General features: G+C 38.2%; 1 protein-coding gene across 23 annotated transcripts in view; it reads right to left on the reverse strand.

Moving 5' to 3' along the window:
* Positions 1-19809, reverse strand: part of LOC144521262 (C4b-binding protein alpha chain-like) — a 62574-nt gene that overhangs the window by 36046 nt on the left and 6719 nt on the right. For 8 of the 23 annotated variants that reach the window (XR_013502296.1, XM_078255715.1, XM_078255720.1 and 5 more), the window contains 5 exons: positions 18672-18771; positions 18341-18420; positions 16890-17069; positions 15816-15992; positions 15502-15681 (listed from right to left, as the gene is read on the reverse strand). Coding sequence is in view for 22 of the 23 variants with exons in the window: in XM_078255715.1 (XP_078111841.1) it covers positions 15502-15681; positions 15816-15992; positions 16890-17069; positions 18341-18420; positions 18672-18771 (717 nt within the window). In the remaining variant the exon portion in view is untranslated. Of the gene's footprint in view, positions 1-4393; positions 6576-6653; positions 6671-6819; positions 6937-9353; positions 9403-9848; positions 9897-12135; positions 12193-13042; positions 13115-15501; positions 15682-15815; positions 15993-16889; positions 17070-18340; positions 18421-18671; positions 18772-19809 lie in introns of those variants that run through there. The other 15 variants (XM_078255730.1, XM_078255724.1, XM_078255729.1 and 12 more) reach the window with 10 other exon arrangements.

Below are 19809 nucleotides of genomic sequence, written 5' to 3' on the forward strand. Positions count from 1 at the left end.
TTATATGACCTGTTTACATGGATGAATGGAATGGAAATAATACTCTGGCAAACTGTATTTTGCTTGATCTGATACAAGTAAATTCACATTCAAACAAATAAAGAATGTTCACATGGCATCATGGAGCAATGACTGGTTTCCTATTTTCCAATTAGTCATGGTTATCTTTCCTAGCTGGCATTGTAAAAGTTGCTTCACTTTATTAAAGCTATTGCATTCTAATATATTATGTAACACATAACAATATTTATAGTAGCTTATTATTTGAGCAAACATGTAAATGCAGATCATTCCTTCCTTCATTCCTTCAATCAGTTTAATAAATGCTGCATTGAGACACTCAGTATAGCCTAACCTGATTTTCATGGTAGCTTGGCACGTAGTCACAGGTGGAGTTTTGACCGTGCTGTTGCTCATTTTGTCGGCACAGTCATAAATGGGTTGGCCTGATGATTAAAAGGAAAAATATTGCCATTATTGAGCTTGTACTTTGTGCAATAAGGATTTCACAACAGCCTCAAAACACATCAGACCTTATCAGTGCATTCTATGAAGCATGTGTTGTATATTGCTATTTAAAGCCCTTTTTGGTATGATTCATTTATCTTTATCTTTGTCGGGTATGGATGCAGCCTGGAGACCTCCCAAGTCAAAGCTCGAGGATGGCAACAGCCATACACTCTTGGAAACAGGCGTGGCCATATCGGTAATCAGTGACTCATATCTTTTCCTGAGCCGAAAATCACCAACTTTACCACATGCTGTTAACCCTAACCATGAAAATTGAATATTGACGGGGATAAACATGGATCACGTCACCTCTAGAATAGAAGTACAAAGCATGAAATGAATATATTTAACAAAAGTAGGCTACATATACTGTGGGTACTCGATCTGTGTTGCCCGCACAATCCGACATGCGCACGCAGGTGGTTTTTGAAGTTATTTACCTCTTTGATGGACTCGCCCATGAGCCGCCCCTTGTGACAAATCCATGGACAAATCTCCGTCAAGTGAAACACAGATAACAACTGTTAGACCGGAAATTAAATGATTTTGCCTTCAAAATAAGAAAAAAGAGAATTGTTTAGAAAATGGGTTCATTAGGCCTACTCAAAGCTTCAGTAACAGCGACCTCGCCTGGTGAAGTTCCAAGGCTGCATCTAAATTATCCCGGCAAGATAGTGGACAGGAGGCTTTTAGACTAGTGACGCACACACACACACACACACACACACACACACACACACACACACACACACACACACACACACACACACACACACACACACACACATACTAAGAATGGGATATCATTCTTTTGACAAATAAAGATAGATGAATTTGTGTATTGTGTTATTGGGTATTGGGGAGAAAGTGCTTGGGAAACAGAGGATTTGCTGGGAAAATATGGCACAAGTTGGGTGTGCTTGTGTAACTATGGCCAGGGGGTATGTGGGATAGGGAACACTCAAAGATTTTTATTAAGGAACATTATTTTTTCCACACTTTTTGGACTGAGCCTGTTTCTTTTTCTGCTCACAACCTCTCCACATTTAGAGAAAATTCGTTCAGAGGGAACGGATGACGCCGGCTGACGTTTTTTACCAAAGCCGTACCAAAGCAACCTTCGGGGCAGTGGTTCAAATCAAGGGGGTAAGCTTCGCTTCAGAGCTCGAACCTCCTATGGCGCCATTTTGATGCTACAAAGCGATCACCCGACGTTAGCATTCCATTGACTGCCATTCATTTTGACGTCACTTTGACAGCGAATAACTTTACATCTGAAGCGTTTAAAGACTTTATTTGTCCATTGTTTATTTCTAAAGAAACATGACAATGTATAAAAGGCTCCATTACCTTGCACCTCACGTTATGGCTCCGTAGTAGACGGTTTTTGTAAAAATAGGCTAACGATTGTGTCATAACCACGCGACTTACTGTCGCATAGTAGAGGAATTACCGTCTAGTCAGGAGAAGCTCGCAGGCAGTTTCGATTTACATTAGCTGTTTACATTTAATTACTAATGCTAACTAGCATTTTAGTTAGCAATAATTAGCTTGTGTCCATGTTATCGCCTTAAATATACCTAAAAGGAGAGGCTTGGGTCCAATTGAAAGAATTAACAAAAGGTTTAATAAGGGACCGTTCGGTATTTATGGAATGGACCACAGGAGGAAAATAGGGGAGGGTCGTGTCTTTTTATCCTTTGCTGAGGGGAGGGTCATTCAACATTTTTCAGTCCAGAGGGGGGGGGGGGGTCACCCAACTTTTGTATTCATGAAACAGCAAAATTTCAAAGTGGCTTGTTTGGTGCATATTCTTCCATGTAGTTCCATGTAGCTCTCTCAGTCTCTGCCCTCCTTCGCAACCAGATGGGTCTGACCCATGAGTTTGCTGTGGGGCAGGGCATAGACATATGGGGCAGGGGAGCTGCCCCCCTGGTGGCTGAAACGGGTAATTGCATTGTTTAAAAAATGAGTAATAATTCTGGCATGATCAGATATTTTATAAATATCTTAAATAACACAAAACAACTAAATGGTGGTAGGTAATACATCAGATTTCATATACTGCTTTAGTTAAAAAAAAAAATATTACCTGGCTGACGATGGGAGCAGCAGGACGCAAAAAACGAAAATGACTGTTGTACTATGTCTGGACATCTTACCGTGCCAAGGTTGCAATAAAGGTTTCCTAAATGCCACATTTGATGTCAGCTTACTAATTGATTGCAGGTTTTGTGTAGATTTGGACTTTTATACGTTTATTCCACTTTGTTTAAACGGCGAAGTGGATGAAGCCTAGTGACAGTCCATAGCAACCAGTTTGTGTGTTGAATATTACCCAGAGTGCCTTGCTGAATAGTCTCAATATTTTATTGTTTTATTTCATGTGAATACTAGTTTACTAGAGGAGTGACTTAGTATTTGAAGTAATGCAGTAATGCAGGAATTGTGCATTTAGTTTCCATGCTTATTTTGTTTCCACAACAATGTTAGTGAGTAAATCTACTGAAACGACCACCACACCATAACAGAGGAGTGGGATGTGTCAGATCAGAATGCAGAGGTTTAGTCTCATATGTCACAGTGTGAAAACAATATAGACTAAAAAATAAAAAGGAGTAATGGAAAGAGGTAACATGTTTATTTTTGTATTCTTGTGTGTGCAGATCCTTGTTATCCATCCTCAGGAAATCTGGTCAGTGTATGTTTTTCGTCATTCCATTTTCATTTCATTAACAGATATTAAAAACAATATATATATATATATATATATATATATATATATATATATATATATATACATACATACACACACACAACCGGTCAAAAGTTTGGGGTCACTTAGAAATGTCCATTCCACTCCATTCCAGACAGAATACCAGCTGAGATCAGTTGCATTGTTTTTTTAACCAGGGCAGCAGTTTTCAGATTACATTATGTGTTTACATAATTGCAAAAAGGTTCTCGACTGTTGTAGACAGAAGTGGCTGAAGAAACGCTTGAAATTCCATGCTTTTTGGTCTAAACGTCATACCCAAATTAAAAGTGGTACAGCTCCCATATACGTTGACACTCTGGGGTGTCGCGCTAGTAGTCTTAGAAGTCTCACATCTCGTTGGAGGATCAGTCATTTTCAGGCAGGATATGATGCAAACGTCAACTTAAAGTTTGAAAGTAAGGTATGAAAGGTATTTTGCAAGATATTCATTACACTGTGCTCTATATAAAAATAAACGTTGCACTTGGCAGGAGCTCACGGAAAACATGTCTGCTCCATGCGTGCGCCGACTTTTTTGACATGCTATGACTTTTGTGACTTTTTCCGACATACTGACGTTTCAACATACTTTACTATGACTATAATTTTTATCAAATACTATACTGACTTTCATAACATTTGTGATATACTGACTTTTTATGACATTAATGGTGTACTATAACCATGACCTTTAATTACATTTTTATTACATATAATACTGACTTTGACATTTTTGACCTACAATTCCATGATTATTTTTACGACATTTTTAACAGTAACATTCTATACTGACTTTAATTTTCATGACGTTACTTTTATCCCATTTTCTGAAATACTATACCACTACTTTTTTATTAACTTACATGCGACATATTACACTCTGACCTTTTTAATATTTGTAATAACATACTATTCTCGGTGGTTCGATCCCTGGTTGTCCACATGTCAGAGCATGTTCTAAATGACTCCAGATGGTTGGCCACACCTGGCCTACAGTGTGTGAGTGAATGGCTGAAATACAGGCAACAATTGTAATAAATGCAGTCCATTTTGTTTTAATTCAATAATTAATTACTAAGAGTGATGTCAAAATAAAAGCTGGCCTCAACATAAAAAACTCACTGAGATGTTGACACACAATTTAGTTTAATAAATGCAGACAAAAAGCCAGGCAAGTGCAACATTTTCAATCAGAAATCAGTCTATACATCTTTATTTAACCACAGACACAATACCTGGGTCCTAATACTATAAGTATGCATCTTCTTTCAAGTAGTGTGGGGATATACAAATATTAATCTGACACTCTAGAAGAGAGATGTCTACAAAACCAATACCTGATCACTTATTTCTTTTAATTATTAATTAAAATGTTTCCTTATCAGAGAAAACTGTTTTAACTTCATTTGGTGAAGCTACACAACAAACATGGCACAACAAATTTGCCAAAAATGCCATTAAACATGACCAATTATTCAGCATACACAGTTAAGGTAGGCCTACCATTAAGCCTCGATAAACAAACATTCAACAACAAGCTAAAACACTTGGCTTTTTTAAATAAGGCATAATATGAAACATGCCTTTTATTTAGGCACTATGCTTGGGACTGTTTCACAGATCCCATTGTTATTTACAAGACTGGAGGACTGGTTTATCGGCTAGGAGCCTCTCATTTACACAATGTATTATTATATCCATTCCAGTTACACAAATGGTGATATTTCTTATAGAAGTAAATAGAGGCAAATTCACTGTGTTCTTAAGCATCAAACTGAAAGTGCTAGACTTTGATCTGTTTTAAAGTTCATACAAAAACTATTACATTCTAACAGCTGTATTTAGGGTCAAGCATGCAAACATTATTTACTGATTTTGCTTGTTTCAAGCCATCGGTGTAACTGAGCTGCAATGGGCAAGCTGAGCTGTGCTCTAAGCTATAGTGCAAAAGTTTAAAATCAACATGGAGTTTAAAGGGGCTGTACTCAAAATTCAGATCATTAATATAGCAGGAAACAAATATTTCCTATGTGAAGATATAGTGGGAGTAATGGTGTCTTTAGCAGAGAATGAAGTCCCACTCCTTAAGGCCTTTTTATGCTTCTACGTAGAATCGACAGCGTACCCCCGCAGACCCCTCTGCGTCTACGCCGGACCCTACGTCGTAGCCTGACGTGCACCTCTCGAAAAATTTAACTACACGTAGCAGCAACGCACGTCGCTCGGCCGTGGCTTGGTAGCGTCGTATTTCCCCTGACTCATTTCCTGGTTCTCTTTCTCCATAAACAACATGAAATCAAGGAGAGGGTTAACTTTTCCTGCTACAGATTTCCCACCGTGGTCAGAAAACACAGGGGAGACACTTTGTTTCTCTCACTATGACTCTAGAGTCGGCACACGCTCTGAAGCTAATCGCTAATCTCTCACTTCTCCCTCGCTCTAACACACTCCCCACACACACACGGCGGCTTGACGCACACACCAGCGCACAAGTATAAACATCAGGCCACTTACGAAGGCTACGGCGAAAGCTCTGTGTGGAGCCTGTGCAGAACCATAAAACTGCCTTTTGTGTGTTGTTATCGGAATTTCTCTGTTCTTTGTTTCAATAGACGGTTTATAACAAAAACGTCGGCATTGGGGAACGTTCTGTGAGAGCCTTGTGGAAGCAAACCGTATCCCGCTGTTGTTTCAGTATTTCAGGTACAGCCCCTTTAAGCCTCTGATATACAAGAAATCTCATTCCTTTATAATTGCGGCATAGAAACTCTGCTGTGATGTTGTAAAAAGAAATGGAAGGCAGTCCAGGGCGCCCGGATAGCTCAGTTGGTAGAGCGGGCACCCATATAAAGAGGTTTACTCCTTGACGCAGCAGGCCTGGGTTCAACTCCGACCTGCGGCCCTTTGCTGCATGTCATTCCCCCTGTCTCTCCCCTTTCATGTCATCAGCTGTCCTGTCAATAAAGGCCTAAAAATGCCCAAAAAATAATCTTAAAAAAAAGAAACGGAAGGCAGTTCAAACATCAGTTAATGGAATTATGTAGAAGGGGAAAAGTAGTAGCGAGTCAAAAATGGAAATATTGTCGATTTATTGGAGGAGCCGCTTGAAGCATGAGCTAAGGATTGAGCTCAATTTTTGAGGTTTCTGAATCTCGGACTGTTGTTCAGCAAGTCATTTCGGGAGGGGGGGGGGGGGAATTTCCCTGAGCCTGTGCACAGGGACGGCACAGGTCAGTCAAAGAAGTCCTCTTCTCAACCAGCCCTTTTTACTTCTAGTAATATTGGAGCTACAGGACTGTAATGCTTACTACAGACACAAAAAAACAAAGAAAAGAAAATTTTAATTTGACATTTTTAGACAAAATGTAAAAAATAAATAAAAATAAAATAGATAATACAGCCCTGTGAAAGAGAAAGGGTTTTAAGAGAAGTAACACAGGCAGGTGTCAAACATGCAAGTTAACTGCCGCAGATAATATAGAAGGAAGAAAAGATTAGTAATACATCGTGGACATGGAGTAGGAAATATATAAAGCATCTGTCAACATTACCATCCATTTATTTGGCATAAATGAGTTCAGCTGTTATTGGCTGTCTGTCCTCGTAACGGGAGTTCTACATCCTCTCTCTCTTTTGGAGCCACATTGTCAGGAGAACCTCCCCCAGAGCTGTAATCCAATAATGACTGGTCAACGTTGCTGCTTATGTACGAACAGGCAAATAAGAAGGGAGGAGACTTTAAGGAAGTCCAAAGAAACACCCTCTTCACCCAAAAGAATACAAGACCACCCATATTTAAAGAAAACACACACACACACACACACACGTCTGCTGCTCGCATTGGTCTTACAGCCTAAAATATCCAAGTGTGTGTGTGTGTTACTTTGAGATGCAAAATACTACACGTTTATTTCTAAGAGCAGAAATAAGCAGGTCACCACAACATCATCCAAGACCAAAAAGTTCAAATAGCCGGTTTCTATTCATATCATGTGGTCTGGTGTTCCAAACTTTGAAATTTGATTATTGTAATAATAACGTAATGTTCACAAAGTGTGTAAAGAACACGACCTCTTCTGCAGAAGGAAATACGACTCTCATACCACCAAATGCTCTGTTGTCACATTTCTATCATATTTCATTACACACAAACTACACCAACAGGAACACACAACAAAAGCGGTTTCCTCAGAAACATTTCCAGAAATGCGACATACCAGCAGCCACCACTACTTTCTCCTTTTGCAGAAACGAGTCAATGTAAAAATCCTTTCCAAGACATTATGTGCTGTTCACCCAAGATCAAGTTTGCAAATTGCGCTAGCAATAATGACAGGACATCATTTCTGTGACACTCGCAAGGTGCCTCTAGTTGCAATGCAACCAGTGGCTTTCTGCAGGCTGTCATTCCTGACCTGACAGGTGCTCATAAGCTGGGCGCAGTGTGACCCAGTATTAAATGTTAAATTAAAACAAAAGTATTGAAGTGGTTCGTAGATGATTAAAACATAAAGCATCTATTTCACTTCACATTCAGGGGCCGCACCAAATGAAACGTAATTTATATGCCATTCTATGTCACGCAAATGTGTGACATCCATGAAAACATTAAACGCAGCAGAGTATTAACAAAATAACTGCATACCTAATGGTTATTATTTAAAAAATGCTTCATGACTTGGCTGACAAGTTTATCACAGGGTAGTGCCCAAAATTTCTCTGGCGCGCCGCTCTCACTATGGAACCGGCAGGAATCAAGCGCGTCTCCCCTGGAGTTCTCAGTTGAGCCTGCCACTTATCAGCCAATCAAAAAAAGAAAGGGGCTACACAATAGCCAATCAGAAAATAGAACTATTGTATCTGGGTAAGATTTAACGCAACAACCAACGAAAAAGAAGAAGCATAGAGCAGCGTACAGACACTTCCCTAAACGATCAGACTCATTCAGAGACCCAAACGGGGCTCTGTGTCTGTCAGAAGGTCTGAGATCTACCGTATCAGCAGAGCACTCACGTAACGCACAGCAGACTATGGGGCAGGTAGATTATTTTCTGAAATATAGTGAATATTATAACTTTATTTTTCTCAAAATATCACGACTCCTCCAAATCTCAGAGAAGACAGATATATTTTGAATGTGCACAAAGTTTTGAACATGAGCAGAAATCTTGCTCAAACTTAACAATGTTACAGTCCAGGGGTTTATTAATACATTAAAATGAATTAATGTATCATTGAGGTGAATAATTGTCATATGCACATTTAAGGAGGTTACTTTCTCAACAAAAGATGCAAAAGAGAAGGGAGGAGTAAATGATGCCTAGGCAACGTGTGTGCTGACTCAGATATAATTAGAAAAGTCGATCTACAGGAGAATAAATAGATGATAGCAATACAGAATGCCCGAGAGCCTTATTGCAATATATTCCATTATGTTTTTATATTTGGATTATAATCTATGTTTCCCTTTACATAAAGATATTTCCAGCATAAATTGATTCAGAAAAAGGTAGAAATAGGTGCATACAAATTCACCAGAATGCAGGAAATGACGTGTTTAATGCTCAAAATTTTCTGTAAGTTAGTTAATTATCCTCCGGACCGCTGCAGTCTCCTTTTCTTTCTCTCTCCTTTTCCGGCGGGTGGCGCGTGTGCCCGCTCGCGGTGTGAAGCGCGCGTCCGCGCCACCCTCCGTCATGCACTCCAACCATAGATATAGATATACTGACAACCACGGTTGATAGACGGCCTTTTGTACACCTTCGCTTTGAAGCGTGAAGGCTACCGTAGCTGCAGTACGTACTTTGAACTGCGTGGCGAGAGAGAGTTGATTGCGATATATGATCTCAACGCTAGATGGGAAAAATTCACACATTGGACCTTTAAGAAAAAAAGTGTTACAAATGCACATGCACAACTATCCATGCAACACTTAATAAAACTTGACAGAGGGAGCGTTAACAGAATATAGGCTAAATGCTGACCAGATCCAAAGCAGACATCAACAAAAGGTCGGAAAAGCCATGACAGGGACAAAGCCATTTTTAAGGGTTAGTCGGCATAGTTAAATAAAATAACTTTTTACCGTTTTTTCTTGAAGTATACCATGGCTCCAACAACGATAGCAATGAGGACTATTTTGATGAGAAAAAAAATTTAAATGTTTTTGAGGTGATGTAAGAAAAGATGATGGGCTCGTTTAAATGCCTACCATGAAAAGGGTTTTGGTAATCCCAAAAGGCTTTGCTTTTATGAAATTATTGCTTAAAAGAAAAAAAAAGGGACTTTTGCTATTTGTTAGCATGCCAATTCAGAAAGGACTATTTAAACCTTAGGTGCACCTTTCATAACAATATGTACAAAACACAAACCCCAGTAAGTGACAAAGTGACACATCAAGCCATTAATACATTCTTATGGTATTTTTTGACCCAAATGAGAACATAATGCCCTCTCCAGAACACCATATCTACTGTAGTATGACCACGTGGTTCTTGTAAGGGCATCATGATCTTATTTGGGTCAACGTTACCGCTTTACATTCTTGATCTACTGTTGAAAAGATGAAGTTGAAACTTACCAAGAAGAGTTACACTCAAGCCTATAGCCAACTTATTCCCATGATTGTCTGTAAAAAAAACAATAAAGACAGAATTGTGTCAAACAGTGTTGTTGGTTGAACTACAAAGCTAATCTGCTACTGTTCAAAAACAAATGAATGAAAATTACTTTGATTTACCAGGGTCAGTCATTATGATAAGAAACTGTTTGGGAATGGCTATAGCTGCCATAACATCACTCAACAAAACACATCAGTAATGGTCATGTGTGTAGGTGCTGTGTGTATAAATGTGCAAGTATCTGATGTCTTTCATGTAGTCATGTTGTGGGGTATAATGTATTCATGTACCTATGTATTTATGTCAGGCTCTGCACAGACTGTGGCAACAACTTTACTTGAAAGACAATACAAAGGACAATAAAGAATCTAATGTGTAGTAAGGGTCACTAAAATAAATAAAGCTTAGTTTTGCGATATTTTTCATTCAAGTATCAATCTTTTATTATATAAATTGCATATCAGTATTTGACTTGTTGGTACTAGAGCAGAGGTAGGCTCTTTAGCACCTCTCCAGTGGCTCCTTTTGACAAAGAGTTACATTGAAGTGAATAATGGTTATTTTTTGTTTTGCATTTTAAGTTTTATTTAGTGTATAGTTTGTAAGCCTAAAGTCATTCTTACATTCTCCATTTAGGTTTACATTTCAGTCAACTAAAATATGTACAAAGAAAAAAAATATCAGAACTGCTGCAGAAAGCAGAGCAAATGTACTTTTATGAATTTGTTTCAATCTCCAAACTCTCACTAGTGTTGCTGCTTTTGTGGCAGTTCAGGAGATTGTAATGAGTCAAAAGGCCATGGAAAGTCCTTCACAAATAGTGATACATGAAGTATTTGTTCAAAAATATCAAAGCAGCTTTTCTATAACTAAACTGTCAATTACATTGAATTGATCAGAAAATTAGATATGTCACTCTCAAATGGCAACAAACCTCACCATATTAATGAATGCCCTATTAGTCATGTTGATAGGCTGATTTACACTGAAATAGACTTAGTTACTTTCATTATAAGAATCATAGATTTCATTTCTTTGAATTATTTCGGGCCAAAAATGGCTCTTTTAATTGGAAAGTAACAAAATCAATTGCTTTCAGGGAATAAATTGCAATATATCACAGAATATCGCAATATGTTTAAAATCCCAATAATATCGTATCTTGATAAAAGTATGGAGAGAATATTGTATTGTGGGGCGTCTGGTGATTCCCACCCCTAGCTTTACACATTTTGAAAATTCCACTGTTGAGTCAATATTTTATCATGAAAAAGCTTTTGAAAAAAGCAATGCTATGCCTATGATTCATTTAAATATTATATTTCTGGTACTGGGAGCCGTGTCGACTTGCATACGCAGCTCCCGGCCCCCTCGGGCTCGAACCCCTAATTAATATATCTTGGATCAAACTGGATCCATTGTGTTTGTGTTAAGGAAGAGTTGCACAAAAATATGTTGAAATGAAAACATCTGAGGCGAGAAATATAGTAACAGAATATTTGATTCATACTTGATCAGCGCTATCTAGTTTAGCAGTTTGATCGCAGTTCCCAAACAGTGACAGACGCTGCAAAGGCTCCTCGGCTCTGATTGGTTGTTTAAATTTGGGCGAGGTGGAGACTTGAAAATGCCATTAGGTCTGTCAGGATATAGTGAGAGTTTCAGCAACTATGACATAAAAATTTAGTTTTTATAAAAGTTACCTACTGAACCTGTAAAGGAAATCTCAAAAGAAATATATATCCAGTAGGGCTGGGACGATATGCTTATGTCCAGATTCGATTCTTTCACGATACATGGCTGCCAGTTTGATTTGTATTGCGATTCTAGAAGTATTGTGATTTGATAGTATTGACTATTGCAATTTTTTCCCCCCTTTTTTAACAAAAACAAAAGTTGAATTACACACAATGTCATGAGACATTTCTAAAAACTAACCGTTTTCTAAGAACAATGCACATCACGTCAGTCAGTCTGACAATGATTTAATTTGTAACAAAGTACATAACATGAATTTTCTGCATTTTCTGCTTTTGCTCTGTTTTGCTGGAAATGGATGATGTAGTCGCCGTTGGCGATACCATATAATCAAAATATTTAGGTCAATCATTGGTTTAAAAAAGAAGAAGTAAAGATTCTAGGGAAAAGAATCAATTCTAACATCGTCACACACAAAAAAATCACGATAGATATGATTTTAGATTTCTTTTCCCACCCCTAATATCCATTAACGTAATCTAAACTTACATGGCTCAGTAGAGGTGGCAGTAGTGTGGGATGCATATGTGGTGGAAGAGTGTCCTGCTGAAGGCAGTGCATGGTTACCGTTTAATTCAATTTGCATACTTCTAACTGAAACATGCAATAAGACCTAGTATTGCTTTAATGTGTATTTACCCTCAAATAACTTCACTAGTCAAAAAGGTATGATTTCTATATTGAAATTGGGAAAGATTGCCAAAATTCCAAAACATTCTCAAGCTCAACTTGCCCTGGAAAAAGTTTGACCCTTTGCAACTCTAAGTGTGTACAGTGTAAGTTGCACTTCCTTTCCTGTGAGGTCAAAATGCAACGTATGAAAAAATACTGACTTTGCTCAGCACTAATAGAAACCAAAGTATAAACACAAAAGTGTATTAGACAGAATTTTTTTGGGGAAAACTAAAATCTGTAATTATTTCAAATCAGGAGTGAGCAATATGGATATAATCTTCCACCAGGTTTGTGTAATTTGATATCATGATATTGATATACAGTATATCATGGTATAGTATCAATTTCTGGAAAATTAATTAGTAAACTATTTTTGGATTAAATAACCAGACGCGAATGTTCGTTTTTTTTTTTATGAATTTGAGTGACCTTACAAACTGATGTACAGTACAGAACATATCTCCAAACACTACTTCACTGTGTAGCAAGCAATATCAGCAGCAAATAAAGCCTTGTTTATACTTCACTAGGATCACTCAACTGTAATTCCTTGACACAAACACAACGATAGCAGTTTGATCTAAGATACATTAATTAGCTTTGATACTGTAAAACAGTTTAGCCCTTTGGTGTCCATCAGCCCAAAAAGGCCCAAACTAGGTGACAGGTGACAACTCTGAAGGGCTGCTAATGTCTTCTTAAGCATTAACATGGATTTTACCTGATGTCTTTGGGGGAGAATGTGTTGTGGTGGTGGTGGTGGTGGTGGGGGGTTTAGGTGGGGGTGGTATTCCTGCAAAAACATAAATCAGGACAATGTTATTAGAGATATGCTAATACCACAAAGATACACTTTTTCACTTCAAAGTGACTATAAGTAACTTTTAAATGGTTTCTAAAAATGTAATTTTTCATTTGATGATCATAAATGACCTGCAACAGCAAACGAGACTAACCGTGAAAAATAACGCTAATTTTATAAAGGCCTACTTTTTTATAATGTCCTTAACCGGGTCACAACGGAAAAGTCTGTGTTATTGTATCCAGCAATGTAAAGGGTAGCAGAAGATTTCTTTATATAGGCCTAATTGTATTTTAAGTTTATTTTAGAAGTTATCTGTTGTAGTTGTGGCTGATACTGGGGCAGGACCATCACAGAAAAGAAGGAAATTAAACAAAGAAGAACTAAAAGCTAAAAAGAGAATCGACAGACGACGTGTGAAAACCTGAGTTACAGCTCGGTTGGCTTTCAACAGATGGAGAAAATTACGGGGTTGTAAAGGATTCAAAAACGTCCCAGAATTGGCCTTCATGTAATATGTAATATGTCTATTTCCTTCATAAAATAACTTTACAGTGCGCAATGTGGTTGTGCGTCAGTAGCAAACATGACATTACACCCCCCCCCTCCATTATATATATATATATATATATATATATATATATATATATATATATATATATATATATATATATATATATATATATATAATATCCTAAGTATTCAGACCCTTTGCTGTGACACTCATATTTAACTCACATGCTGTCCATTTCTTCTGATCCTCCTTGAGATGGTTCTACTCCTTCATTGGAGTCCTGCTGTGACTCTTTAATTAAACTGATTGGACTTGATTAGGAAAGGCACACACCTGTCTATATAAGACCTTACAGCTCACAGTGCATGTCAGAGCAAATGAGAATCATGAGGTCGGAAGGAACTGCCCAAGGAGCTCAGAGACCTGAATTGTGGCAAGGCACAGATCTGGCCAAGGTTACAAAAAGAATTTCTGCAGCACTCAAGGTTCCTAAGAGCACAGTGGCCTCCATAATCCTTAAATGGGAAGAAGTTTGGGACGACCAGAACTCTTCCTAGACCTGGCTGTCCCAGCCAAACTGAGCAATCGTGGAGAAGAGCCTGTGGTGAGAGGTAAAGAAGAACCCAAAGACGCTGTGGCTGAGCTCCCAGAGATGCAGCAGGAGATGGGAGAACGTCTCCACTAAGTCAACTATCACTGCAGCTCCTCCACCAGTGAGGGCTTTATGGCAGAGTGGCCCGACGGAAGCCTCTCCTCAGTGCAAGACATATGAAAGCCCGCATAGAGTTTGCTAAAAACACATGGACTCCCCAGACTATGAGAAATAAGATTCTCTGTCTGGTGAGACCAAGATTGAACTTTGGCGTTAATTTAAGCGGTATGTGTGAGAAAACCAGGCACTGCTCATCACCTGCCCAATACAATCCCAACAGTGAAACATGGTGGTGGCAGCATCATGCTCATGGGGTGCTTTTTCAGCTGCAGGGACAGGACGACTGGTTGCAATTGAAGATAGATGACATGTGGCCAAGTACAGAGATATCCTGAAGAAAACCTCATCCAGAGTGCTCAGGACCTCAGACTGCCGAAGGTTCACCCTTCCAACAAAGACAATGACCCTAAGCACACAGCTAAATAACAAAGGAGTGGCTTCGGAACAACTCTGTGACCATTCTTGACTGGCCCAGCCAGAGCCCTGACCTAAACCCAATTGAGCATCTACCAATGTTCACCATCCAACCTGACGGAACTGGAGAGGATCTGCAAGGAAGAACGGCAGAGGATCCCCAAATCCAGGTGTGAAAAACTTGTTGCATCATTCCCAAGAAGACTCATGGCTGTACTAGCTCAAAAGGGTGCTTCTGCTCAATACTGAGCAAAGGGTCTGAATACTTATGACCATGTGATATTTCAGTTTTTCTTTTTTAATAAATTTGCAAAAATGTCTACATTTCTGTTTTTTTTCTGTCAAGATGTGGTGCTGAGTGTACATTAATGATTTTAGCAAATGGCTACAATGAAACCGAGTGGAAAAACTTGCAGGGATCTGAATACTTTCCGTACCCACTGTATATTTATATAATCTTTGAGGAATTTGGCAAACCGAGGCTGCGTGGTTGAAGAATTTCATAAATTCATCCTGAAACTTTAAATATGGCATTTATGGCAAGTCATTTCTTCACATAAATGAAAAGGGCATTTGAGTGAGAGCAAAAACCAAAAAACTGACTTTTTTAATCTTTTTTTTTTAATTTAACCACAGAGCAAAAGCACACAAAAAGAAATTCAATTTGTATCTAAAAGGGAAACTGACGGCATGTCTATGCAATATTATGAGATTAATCACATGTAATTAATGACTTACTTTGACATGTTGGAAGTGCAGGTGCCCACTGACTATCTAGTCCACATGTCAGGGAGCGCACTCCTTTCATAACATACCCAGATTTGCACTCATATGTCACCGTAGACCCGTATCCATGAGGGGGTCGAGAACCCTCAGTCTGGTGAGCATTGTCTATTTTAGGATCGTCACATCGAACCACTGCAGGAAGAGAATATTTTAAAATAGAAATTAATACAATTGTCCAAAATAACTATTTCCATAGTATGGGAGAGTATCAGTCACAGCTGAGTTTACACTGGGAAAATGTTGAGAAAAGGATGGAAAATACTTACGGACACATGTTGGAGCAGGACCAAATGTTCCATGTTCTGAACATGATATTGAACTTGATCCAGAAAGTGTATAACCTTTTTGACATTTGTACTGTACAACTTCTCCATAGTCATAGGATTCTTTGACTGGACTGAAAACACCATTCGCTACCGCAGGTGGCGGATCACAAGTCACCACTGCAAAATGAAAGTGTGATAAAAACACTACTGCTTTTGTCCAAAGCGGCCGCTAGAATCAACACAAACTGAAAGTTACAAATAACCACTTTAATCATTTTATTGATTCATAATTAAGAGGCTGTGAAAACTAATTAACATGCATTTCACACACACACACACAGCCTTTTAAACAGATAAGTGATTATATACACACTTATAGAAATGTGTTGTTACGTGACCAGGCCTCCACTCACTCTCTAAAACCTTGGCCAATTAAGAAAAGTTAAATGTGTTTTTTGACCAGAAACAAAATGATCTGAAATGCACATCCAACTATGAAAAATATTTCACACACTGCAGCCTTGTTGAAATTATTAAATCCATGGCTCTAATTACTACTTCCAACCTTCTCCTTCATATCTTAGGTTATATTTATATAATCTTTGAGGAATCTATTTGGCAAACAGAGGCTGCATGGTTGAAGAATTTCATAGATTCATCCTGAAACTTTAAATATGGCATTTATGGCAAGTCATTTCTTCACATAAATAAAAAAGGGCATTTGAGTGAGAGCAAAAACAAAAAACCAGACTTTTTAATCTTTTCTTCTTCTTTTTTTTTTTTAAATTTAACCACAGAGCAAAAGCACCAAAAAAATCCAAATGTTATCTAAAAAGGGAAACTACTTTTAGATAAGGGAAACTACACAGAGCAAAAGCACACAAAAAGAAATTCAATTTGTATCTAAAAGGGAAACTGACGGCATGTCTATGCAATGTTATGAGATTAATCACATGTAAAAATGTGATGGTATCTGGATTAGTATACTAATCATGTTTTCATCATGGTCAGACGTAACAGGTTGACTTTTCTTTACAGACTTACACCAAGTAGTAATTTCAATTAATGACTTACTTTGACATGTTGGAAGTGCAGGTGCCCACTGACTATCTAGTCCACATGTCAGGGTGCGCACTCCTTCCATAACATACCCAGATTTGCACTCATATGTCACCGTAGACCTGTATCCATGAGGGGGTCGAGAACCCTCAGTCTGGTGAGCATTGTCTATTTTAGGATCCTCACATCGAACCACTGCAGGAAGAGAACATTTTAAAATAGAAATTAATACAATTGTCCAAAATAACTTTTTCCAAAGTATGAGAGAGTGTCAGTCACAGCTGAGTTTACACTGGGAAAATGTTGAGGAAAGGATGAAAAACACAGACACATGTTGGAGCAGGACCAAATGTTCCATGTTCTAAACATGATATTGAACTTGATCCATTAAAGCGTAACTCTCGCCAAAATGCAACCTAGGGTCTTTTTGTGAATGTACCCGAGTCAAACTTTTGTTTAAAAGTATATTTAGGAAGGAATCGCCACTTTTAAGATTTACCGTATTTTCGTTTTTTGGTCAAATGGCCTTTTGAATGGAAGTGCTAGGGGCACTTTTATGCTAGCCTGAAACTTTGCTCGAAGTATCACAAGGGGGTCTACACATGAACTCAAACATTGAGAACATTGTTTGTGTACCCAGAGTTTACTAAAAAGAGAGGTTTTGAACAACTCACTGTAGGTCTTGTTGTTTCCGGCCGCTACCACCTCGGCAGTCAAAACAAGTCGAAATCCGAATGCGAATGAACGGACTCCATATGAGGCTCCTTTTTCAACTACGAGGTCAATATTGTTTTTCAATAACGACAAAACAAATAATCCGTGCATTTATATGGAACTAAGCTTTAGGAGCTTTCCATCTTTACTCTCCTCCCTGTTATGTAGCATTCGGAAATAGATTGTTTTTGACTGATAAAATGGCTGCGGCCGAAAACAACAAGACCTACGGTGAGTTGTTCAAAACCTTTCTTAGTAAACTCTGGGTACACAAACAATGTTCTCAATGCTTTCGTTAAGGTGTAGAGCCCCTGGTGATACTTCGAGCAAAGTTTCATGTTGTGTCGAGCCTTCTTAGTGTTTTAAAAATAGCTATTTTGAGGCTAGCATAAAAGTGCCCCTTGCACTCCCATTCAAAAGGCCATTTGAACGAAAAACGAAAATACGGTAAATCTTAAAAGTGCCGATTCCGTCCTAAATATGCTTTTAAATGAAAGTTTGACTCTGGTACATTCACAAAAAGACTCAAGGTTGCATTTTGGCGAGAGTTACGCTTTAAGTGTATAATCTTTTTGACATTTGTACTGTACAACTTCACTATAGTTATAGGAATCTTTGACTGGACTGAAAACACCATTCGCTACCATAGGTGGTGGATCACAAGTCACCACTGCAAAATGAAAGTGAAATTTATTAGAATGGGAATACACAGTTTTTAGTTAGTCTTGTATTTACACACACAGATGACCAACCTTCACATGTAGGCAACCTGTCCAGCCACCCTTGGGCTCCACAAATGATTTCACCTTTATCTTTGGGGACCATTTTGAAGCTAATTAGGGAATAAAAAAAATATTTTGACTTCAGACAACATGTCAAGAAGAATCTGTGTAAGCCCCTTTAATTCACATGATAACACTGACTGGTAGCCCCACTGAACACCCACTTTGATTAGAATATTTTTTTTTGATTTGGAAACATGATGGTTGCTGACATTTTAGAGGTAAATACATTTCTTACAATTGCATTTTAAAAACTAATTCTCTTAACATGAACCGTCCTAGTTATCAGTTTATTACTAACCCGGTGTTGCAAGTGACCACTAGTTTATCACCGAACTGTGTCCCTTCAGGGTAATCGACATTTCCGTTGTCCACTTCTCCAGCAGAGCCACAGTCCCTCCCTGAAAAAAGATAACCCTCATAAGGATTTAATCACACGCATATGTGGCATCCGGTCTAAATGAGTTAAAATGACTGGATATAGATACGATTCAACAGAATGGTTACTAGATATTATCAGTCACTCATCTATTCATCCAGCATTTACGTATATGTTGGTAAAACATAATTTCCCGGTTGGTCAAAGACCAGAGAATATTGCCACATTATTGCTGCTTTTACAAATTTGAATGTAAAAATAAAGTGTCATTATTCACTTTCGCATGTCAGCATCAGAGTAGTCCAGGCGCGATTCAAAAACATCCCAGAGTTGGCCTTCATGTAATATGTAATATGTCTATTTCCTTCATAAAATAACTTTACAGTGCGCACTGTGGTTGTACGTCAGTAGCAGACATGAAATTACGCCTAAAGTAAAGTAGGCTAAGTTACTGTCTGCAACACCTGAAATGTAACGATACATCTGTAACTTATTCTCTTATTGTAAATGAATGATTTTCTGGCTGAGCAAAACATTCATCACAACTATATGACCTCCCGGTAACGCTAACTCGGTAATACAGCGGGCAACACAGCACCGTGAAGAAAAGACCTTTACGACAGCAGGTGTGATAAAAACACTACTGCTTTAGTCCAAAGCGGCCGATAGAATCAACACAAACTGAAAGTTACAAATAACCACTTTAATCATTTTATTGATTCATAATTAAGAGGCTGTGAAAACTAATTAACATGCATTTCACACACACACAGCCTTTTAAACAGATAAGTGATTATATACACACTTATAGAAATGTGTTGTTACGTGACCAGGCCTCCACTCACTCTCTAAAACCTTGGCCAATTAAGAAAAGTTAAATGTGTTTTTTGACCAGAAACAAAATGATCTGAAATGCACATCCAACTATGAAAAATATTTCACACACTGCAGCCTTGTTGAAATTATTAAATCCATGGCTCTAATTACTACTTCCAACCTTCTCCTTCATATCTTAGGTTATATTTATATAATCTTTGAGGAATCTATTTGGCAAACAGAG

This window comes from Sander vitreus, chromosome 7 (genome assembly GCF_031162955.1).
Source record: "Sander vitreus isolate 19-12246 chromosome 7, sanVit1, whole genome shotgun sequence".
NCBI lineage: Eukaryota > Metazoa > Chordata > Actinopteri > Perciformes > Percidae > Sander > Sander vitreus.